Source organism: Embiotoca jacksoni, unplaced genomic scaffold (genome assembly GCF_022577435.1).
Source record: "Embiotoca jacksoni isolate LCO1_2020_lvr unplaced genomic scaffold, fEmbJac1.0.p SCAF_23, whole genome shotgun sequence".
In the NCBI taxonomy this organism is placed as follows: Eukaryota; Metazoa; Chordata; class Actinopteri; family Embiotocidae; genus Embiotoca; species Embiotoca jacksoni.
The window spans coordinates 440,051-449,603 of NW_027185374.1; the positions used below are offsets into that span (position 1 = coordinate 440,051).

At 39.2% G+C, this 9,553-nt stretch overlaps 1 protein-coding gene across 1 annotated transcript; it reads left to right on the forward strand.

The window, feature by feature from the left end:
* Nucleotides 1–1,943: 1,943 nt before the first annotated feature.
* LOC138203340 (uncharacterized) lies at nt 1,944–5,524 on the forward strand. Its single transcript, XM_069158102.1, has 8 exons — nt 1,944–2,017; nt 2,917–2,948; nt 3,093–3,126; nt 3,349–3,378; nt 3,538–3,697; nt 4,496–4,614; nt 4,766–4,940; nt 5,213–5,524. Exons 2-8 carry the CDS (start codon nt 2,937–2,939, stop codon nt 5,310–5,312), a joined length of 630 nt encoding a protein of 209 aa, XP_069014203.1. The 5' UTR covers nt 1,944–2,017; nt 2,917–2,936; the 3' UTR covers nt 5,313–5,524.
* The last annotated feature ends 4,029 nt before the right edge of the window (nt 5,525–9,553 follow it).

Here is a 9,553-nt window from a genome sequence, read left to right on the forward strand (position 1 = left end):
ACAAAGTAAAAGAAAAAATATAATATTAAGAAGAATTCAATCAAATACGACTTGTTAAGGGTTTACATGGTGATTTTACGTTGTCAAGATGTACTGCCTGGAGCTACTGCTTAAACAGTGAATGGAAACTTAATTTACATTAAAGTAGGTAAATAATGTTCCATGCGCAAACTGCGTAAATTGTACGTGTGAAATTCATTCGGGTGATACCAGAATTGACTGAAAGAATTAAGCCTGTGCTCTGAAATTTTTTCCTGATTATTTCCTCTTAGTTTCATGTGATATCAGATGATTAACATGGTAAAAAAATAGGTAATATTATATATCAATATATCATATTTTTTTTAATCATTTTTAAACATTGATTTATGGTTTTAGCAATGCACCCCTTTAAACAGAAGTTTTTGTTTGAAATTATTTGGAAATGGCAAACTAATTCACAATCTGCTTGGAATCGTTTTTCAGCTACAGTCCAACTGAGGAATTAGTTTGCCGCGAAACGGACCAGAAATTTGGCTCCTGCAGGGACTATAAAGTTCAGTTTGGATGCCCGTGATTCTAAAGCAACTAAATTGAATCAAGCCATTTTCAAAAATGTTATTATTTACACCGATGCCTTACAAACAAAATGTACTCTGTGAAAAAAACGTGTATTAAGTGCTTATTCTGACTACCTTTTCTTTAACTATCTTGTTTGTCTACTGTGGAAAACAAGTCAACAATCACGAGTAATAAAACTACTGATGAACAGCAAAGCCCTTTCTGTCTTTAAGTTTCTATTCAGCTCATTAAGGCTGCATTCATGAGCTCGTAGGTTTACATAAAGTTACAATTTGTTGTGAGGAATGTCGGCACGTGTGTTTTCAACAGATGGTGGGAACTGATATGAAAGGAGGAAGTGCTGCGCAACAATGCTGTTTGACAGGAATGTGGGGATGAGGAAAAACACATGTCAGTAAATCTGAATGCTATTTTTAATAACACAAGAAGTATAACAGGTATCATTACTTTTGGGTTTTCTCTTCTGTCTCACGCAACTTTCTTTTTCAGTGCAGGTTTCGTGTCCTTTACAACTTCACTCCCTTCTCTCTGACCCGAATACATTAACACCTAAGAATACGCATCGTACAGAACGTAAGATGAGGAAGAACGGTCTGCTTGTGTTCTTTGGGCGTTTTACTAATGATGGCTTGCTTGCAACGGAACAAAAGTTCCTCATTTTTGTGCCATTTAGCTTTAAGTATGTCCGCCTGTCTTCCAGTAAATCTGTGTTGAAGTAAGGAAGAGACAAAGAGATAAAAAGGGGGAGGGATGGATGCAAACAGCTACACTTTTCCTCACCACTTTTTATGATAAGAGGAACAAGAAGAAGAAAAATATCCTGCAATTGGTAGTAAAATAAAATGAAATCTTACTTACTTATTGTACAAATCAGTGTCAACAACTATACACTCATCCATGATCCATCCTCAAACATATTTACTGATCAGTGTGTCATATCATCACACTACTCCCTGAATTAATTGGTACGTAGCATCATAGATTAATGTAGTATGATACCTCAGAGTTTATAGTGGTGGACATTAAGTAATCTATATATGTGTCTTAGATGACATAAAATGAACATAGTCTTTGTGAGGGGGAAATGTCTCACAAGGTAAAAACAAACAAGTGTAGATGTTTGTGCATGCTTGAGACGCCACCTAAAAACTGTTTTCTTAGAGCTTCATCTGTAAATGGGTCTGATGGTCATTCTTATCTCATTCAACCCACTAGAATTGAACAGTGACTACTGACCTCTGTCTGTTGAGGAATGGTCATTCTCAAATTGCTTTTTTTTTTTTTTAAACGTGTTATTGTTTTCTTTGGTTGTGTTGGATAACACATGTTTCCAGTGGGTGTGACTGTTTGCTCGCCAGGAAATAAATGTGGTCCAATTTGTGACAGATGACTGTATTTAGGTGGAGAGACAGGTGGAGGTTCACACAGCCACATCGTATACGAAGAGGTCCTGTAGGTGAGTCTCTTTTTGTTTTGCCACTTTATTTTTAATATTTTGTTATTTGTTGCTTCTTCTTGTTTAAATAATCATAGAAGACAGTTTTGAATGTGAAGTCGTATGCAATGAACTAATGCCGAGATGTTCGGTGGGACAATATAACATTTTGACCAACATGACATGAACAACAAATAATGTAGGAAACGGCACACAATTGGACATTATTTGCATTCATGTGCCAAAACATTTCTTTAAGAAGATAAGAAACGTCTTCTATGGTGTGCACAGTTTACTCAATGAAATGGAGGTTGTACAATTCCGACTATTTAAATTCTGATCTGAGAAAGGAGATTGAGAAAAACTGAAAAAACCCTTTCAGGAGTCCAACATACTTTGGGGATTTATATATAAATGAATTGGCAGTTTATGAAACCGAATTTTATGACTTTAATCAAAAATTATCTTAAGGATGTGTTAAATATGAAAAAAAACACAAAAAAGTTGAAATATTGTACTTGTTTATTTTCATTTAATTTAATTTGAACTTTGTCGAGGAAACTCTATTGTTTAGGCCTGACATACTTGAAGACTCCTCTGATTCCCTGAATGTGGGGTCAAGGTCCCATGAAGGACACCCTGACCTCAGGAACTAACTGTTCATGATAAGTGTTGATTGTGGTCACACAGGACACAACATGTCTGACTCTCAGAACCAATGTGTTACCTATAGTTGAGCCCTTATGAGAGTACAGGCAGAGAGGTTTAGCAACCGGGCACGGCCACACGTTGTGGCCTTTCTCCTCGATCGAGCTGCTGCCAATAAACATCACTGCGTTGACACCCAGAACGGTCTCCTCTGCCTTCTTCACCTCATCTCCATGATTTCATCATAAACTTTATTTTGGTTTATTCTAAAGGTTCCTCTTGATCTGCAATCATGATCAAATTGGTAATGTATGACTTTTGATAATATATTTTCAGTTTTTCAGCATAAATATGTGAATGTTAACATTACCCATGATGCAATATATATTCAGTATGGCATATTTACTTGTTGGAACCTTTTAATTTTTTTTTAATTTGTTTCTTATAGCTCAGTTTTGCCATTCTTTGCGGATTGGTTTTTGGTAGGTTCATTTCTGAAAATTCAGCAATGACTTTCATTTTGAAAACTTCAAGTTCCATCATCACTGTATATATTATTGCTCTTTCATCCAGCTTTTTCAAAAAGCCAAAGTTAGAGATTTATTTCAGTGGCAATTTTAATATTTAAAATACACACTATACCATTTAGTGGTTCACTTTGTGTTGTATAAAGTCTGACTGCATCTATTTTTTTCTTTAATCAGGAGAGAACTGCACCTATCCCACCCACATTCGTGAGTAGATCACCCTTTCTTTTTGAATTTGCCTGGTTTGAATTTAAACCATATTTGCAAAGCATATTATCTAGGTCAAATCACAATAACATGCAGAGTTATGGAAAGATTTCCACTGCCCTGTTGCTAACTGATACTAATTTAAATTTCTTGTTCCAGGATGCTGGACAGACTGGTTTAACAGTGATGACCCCTCTGGAGCTGGAGACTATGAAAGTCTCCCACGTATTATCATAGAGAACCCTGGAAAGATCTGCCTCAAACCAGTGGACATTCAGGCCAGAACTCAACCTGGGGTTGAAAAGGATGTGATTCATCAGTAAGTACTGTACGGCATGAGTAATTTTATGTTTTAATTAATTTTAATTTATGTTTTATGCAGTGATTTATATTGTATTTTTTTTACTGTTTTGCATTGATGTTACTGAATGTGCTTGTTTGTCAGGTCTGACCAAACAATTTTACCCATTTAAACTTCTCACATTCTATTCTTCTCCATCTATCGGTCATACTGTTGTTGGTAACCAATGAGCATCAAGAAAAGTGAAACAATTTATTTATGTGAAGTTAGGTGTTGTGTTAGCATGTTAACTTGACATATTCTGGACATATTTTTTGTCTATGTGTGTCCAGTCATCTGGAAGTTACGATAGCGTGTGCATGAAACTACATATGTTTTGATATGATTATTGGGTTGTTTGAGGTATTCTTTGTACTTAGGCACAGAGATGGCACTAGATTACAAATTGGGGGGATCATCAAAGTGTGACATGAATGTCAGTACCAAATTTAATGACAATCCATCAAATAGTTGTCAAGACATTTCACTAAAAGTACAAAATATGAGTGTGCTGGTGGTATTAGAGGAAGAATCCGTTTTTTTTTTTTTTTTATTATCAAAGTCAGGAGCATTTATTCTCTATGCTCCATGAAGTCTGTACAAACTTTGATGCCAGCCTGGTCAGTGTTTTTGGAGCTATTTCAGCTTGGATCACAGTGTGGACTGACCGACAGACAGGCAGACGGCCTTGCTATCACCTGAGCCATGCCAAAAACATAGTGGCTGCATTCATCAGGCTGCGTTTTGTAAGTGTTTCTTGTTGGTTTCTTTTTTCAGAAAGGACGCAGAATCAGGATTCATCTGCAGAAACCAGGACCAAGTGAACAAGACGAAGAAGACGTGCAATGATTATCGTGTTCGCTTCAGTTGCCATCCCCCTTTCTGTGGTGGAGGAGGTACTATATAATTCTACATGTGCAATGTTTAGCTGCTAATGCAAAGTGGATTTCCCCTCCTCTTTCATTGTTTGTGTGCATAAGTACTCATTCAGAATGGTGCTCTGGCTCTGCAGTTTCCCTCCTATATCTTTCTCTTTGCTTACTGCAGTGTGCTGGACCAAGTGGTTCAATCGAGACCGTCCCACTGGAACAGGGGACTGGGAGGTTTTGGAACACCTGAGGGCAGAAAACCCTGGAGACATCTGTGACGACGCCCTGTATATCGAGGCTGTTACCAATGACACGCTCACCCCAGCCATCAGCACAGGGGAGATCTTCCATGCGTAAGTTGCTTTACAAGAAAATAATTTAAACAGTTATGCAGTCCTTCTCAACATGAACGTCTCAATCCCAAAGTTTCCACATGGTTGAGATGTACTGCCAGTGAATAGAAACTTCATTTTCATTAAAGTTGTAAACTATGTCATATTTTTTTTAATCATTTTTAAACATTGATTTATGGTTTTAGCAATGCACCCCCTTAAACAGAAGTTGTTGTTTTAAATTACTTTGAAATAGCAAACTAATTTACAATCCGCTTGGAATAATATTTCAGCTACAATCCAAGTTATGGATTTGCTTGCCGCAAAAAGGACCAGAAGTCTGGCTACTGCAGGGACTACAAAGTTCGGTTTGGCTGCCCGTGTGAAAATTGAGCAATGACTCGACAACACTGAGAATGACGGGGGAGGAAAGAAGTTCTTCAATATATCACTTTAATCAAAGAGTGCTTTTGTAACAGAAGGTGAATAAAGTGCTTCTTCTGACTATCTTTTCTTTAAATTGATTATGAAATCATTATCTTGTTTGACTACTGTGGAGGACAAGTAAACAATCAACAATAATAAAACTGCTGATGAACAACAAACCCCAAGTTTCTAATCAACTCATTAAGGCTGCATTCATGAGCTCGTAGGTTTACATAAAGTTACAATTTGTTGTGAGGAATGTCGGCACGTGTGTTTTCAACAGATGGTGGGAACTGATATGAAAGGAGGAAGTGCTGCGCAACAATGCTGTTTGACAGGAATGTGGGGATGAGGAAAAACATATATCAGTAAATCTGAATGCTATCTCAACAACACAAAGAAGTATAACAGGTACAATTAGTTTTGGGTTTTCTCCTCTGTCTCAACCAACTTTCTTTCTATTTATAGCAAAAATCATTTGTGTTTTCAGCGCAGGTTTAGTGTCCCTCCAACCTCACTTCCTTCTCTCTGACCTGAAATACACTAACACCTCTGCCACGTTTCCCTCAAAATCAAATGCTCCTGAAGTGAGCTTACACCCACACAAGCGCCTGCAAAGCCAGCCTGTACACACATAAGCATGCTGGTACATGCGGTACATACACACAGTGAGGAGAGCAGGGAGATACAAGGTGATTCCTGCTACCTCAACACCGTCAACATTTCCTCAGGAGATGAGTACTTGTGATAGGTGCTGAAAAGAAAATGCAGCGCATCGTGCAGAATTTAAAACGAGGAGAGAGAACTTTTCCACCATCTGCTCTTATAAAAGCATGTGTTCTTTGGGTGTTTTGCTAATGATGGCATGCTTGCAATGAATCAACAGTTCTGCATGTTTTGCTGCCATTTAGCTTTGAGTATGTCTGCCTGTCTTCCAAAACACTGTGTTGAAGTAGGCAAAATATGAAGAGATAGAGAGGAGGGTGGAGGGATGGGTGCAATCAGCAAAATTTCTTCTCTCTACTTTTTATGATAAAACGGAAAAGGGAAAATTCTGCCATTGGTGGTGAAATAAAATGAAATCTGCACTGCTGAAGTGCAACAGAAGTGTTGAAGCTTTGGAGCATTATGGCGTTCCATTCTCTTCCATTAATCTCCGAATATTCCATGGCTGTGAAGGCCTATTTATAGACCAGGGGATGATTAAGTGGTGAAGCACTGTGCCACAAAGGGAACCAAGCTCATTTTCATTTTGCTTCCTTCTTACTTATTCCCTACCTATCCTTCTCTTTCTATTTCCCTTTCTCTCTCACTCTCTACTCACTCTTACTCTCCATCCTCCTCTTTTTCATAAGCATATATATTACATTATATACCCAACCTTCCTTCACAGTTTAGTTATCACTGAAACTATGTTATCCTCAAGGGGCAGGGATAAGTCCATGAATTCGATTTTCTTCCATTAAGTGTTCAACAAAGGGATTTATAGAAGTGTTAATTGTTATGAGGCTACACAGCAAAGAGTGACAGCCTTACCAAGGGAGGACGAAGCCCCATGCAGCATCTCTTTCAACCCTAAGTCAAGCTGAATCAAGACTGAAAGGTGTCAATGAGTTGAAATATAGGAGGGGAATATGCACAGAGGGATCCTACTTATAACTGCTTGCAAGGTGTCCTTGAGTGGAAGTAGAGCACTGCACAGGATGATGGGTTAAGCTCATTTTCATGTGTACAGACATGATTAATGGAGGAGAGGAGAGGAGAGGAGAGGAGGGGAGAGGAGAGGAGAGGAGAAGGGAGGAGAGGAGAGGAGAGGAGAGGAGAGGAGAGGAGAGGAGAGGAGAGGAGAGGAGAGGAGAGGAGAGGAGAGGAGAGGAGAAGGGAGGAGAGGAGAGGAGAGGAGAGGAGAGGAGAGGAGAGGAGAGGAGAGGAGAGGAGAGGAGAGGAATGACCTCGCCCAGCTCAAGACCGGCCTCATTTCATCACTTCCAGAACACCGAGGGCATAAATGAGATCAAACCCTTCTTTATGTTTCCACCCTGACACTTTATCTGCTGGTCCACATCCAGATTTTTCCCTGGGTTTTACAGAGGCTTTAGATGGCAAGTATTTGTCTATTAAAATCACTCCAAGGATTTATACAAGGACGGAAAAACACTCGGCTTGAGATGTGAATATGTTGAAATGACTGTTTTGTCAGTTAGAAAATGAAGAAAAGTGCAAACTATGGAGTAGGAGGCTTGAAATTAACTGTAAAAAGTGCAGCTATTCATCTCTTATGTAATAGAAATGAAAATTTCAATGAGAAAAAGAGATTACATTTGAGCCCAACAGAAATGTGTCTTTCTTTCAGTACCTGCAAGATTTTAGGATTGGAAATAGCTAAATTTACTACAACAGAAGACATCTCATATGTCCTTAAATCTCTCACAGTTCTTTTACAACCAGGGATTTGTTTCACTATTTAAGATTTCTGTTTATCTGTCCAATATATTTTAGGTACAGCTGCAGTCTTGGCAGCCCATGAAAACCCTTCAGACATAGCAGGCACAGCCCATGTACCTTGAGTTATTTTTAATAAATCCCCAACCAGGCAATTTGATAATTCTAAAATCCATGCGTCAAATACCATTTAGTCTAAAGACACAAATTTATCACATTTATGATGGTATAAATTTGATTCATGCTGAATTATGTGCAAATGAATAGCTGTGCTTCCATCACTAGGCTCTTTGGGTAGTGAAACACCAACTTTAAATCCCTCTCACCAAGGCAATATGAGCCTGAAAAGCTATTAGAGCATGACTCCTGAGAGATGAACAAGACAAAAGTGTTATGCCTGCACCTTTGCGGAAGGTGCGAACAATACCAGGCTATTTTCACTCTGACAAGCCATATTAGTCGTGCCAGCTTTTGCCTGTCGGAAACTCCTGCGTGATAGCTGTCTGGGACATTTTGTTTCCAGTCACAGTAGCTGATCCCTTGATTGAAAACATTGAATGCTGAGAGGGTGTTAGCCCTATTTGGTGTCTCTGATCCTGGGTGTCTGAGGCGACTGCTGGGCCTTCTCATCCCCAGCTGCAACTGTTGATCCCCGGATCTTTGTGGAAACAGTGGATTGCATTACAGAGATTGAAGCCTCAACATGTCAGGGGTGTTTGCCTGCCATAACCCTTCACCGAAAAGAACATTTTCAGGAGCATAATTGTATCCAAATCAGATTTATAATGAAGAAATCTTTCCAAATATATTATCTTTGCGACTGTGAACCGAACAGTCTTTGTTGAGGTTTGGAATGCCTCATTAGACACCGTGTGTTTTCCTGCATCACATCCTATGTGTTGACGCAGGTGTAGTTTTTTGTTCCATGGTGGCATGGCATTTGTTCACGGCATTCACATTTACATCTGGTTTCCATGTCCCTTTTGTCAATGGTTTGCAAAGTGAGTTCCTAGCAAGCACCAAGAGAGCCCATTAACGAAGCCCCAGCTGTACACAAACCACCCATGTGTGTCCATTCTTAGTAAACACCTCCATGTCTATGAAAAACCCTCCTCTTACTCCTATTCATGGACACCAAAGATGGAGATGTCCTTGCTGAAAGACAAGTTTACTGGAGGCTTTCCTGTAACAGAATGTAAAACCTTGTGAGCTCCTCTCTTCTTCTCCATTATTTTACTCTGCAGGCAAACCCTTGGCACCAACCGCTCCAATGGGGAAAGGCACTTTTTGCAAGCATTGCCAAGATTACTATTTGAAAGCCAGAATGTGTGGCTAGACAGATGCATCTGTCCACATTTTGTCTATTTCTCTCTTTCAAACTTTCTCTCTGACTCTCACTATCTCTTTCACACACACACACACACACACACACACACACACACACACACACACACACACACACACACACACACACACACACACACACACACACACACACACACACACACGCGGGGGGCTGTTTCCTCATCGTTCACACTGAGAAATGCCCTGTAAGGACGTCCTTATCCTGCAAACCAGACTCTGCTGGATGCTCTGTAATAACAACTCCAGCAGTCCACCATCCAATCAGCCGGCTCTCTGCTGTGTATGTATGCGTATGTGTGTATGATTTTTTTTTTTTTCCTAAGATCTGAAACCACAAAGCACAGAGAGCATTTATTTTCCTGACAAAAACAAAGACATAAACAGCTCATGCACAACAAATT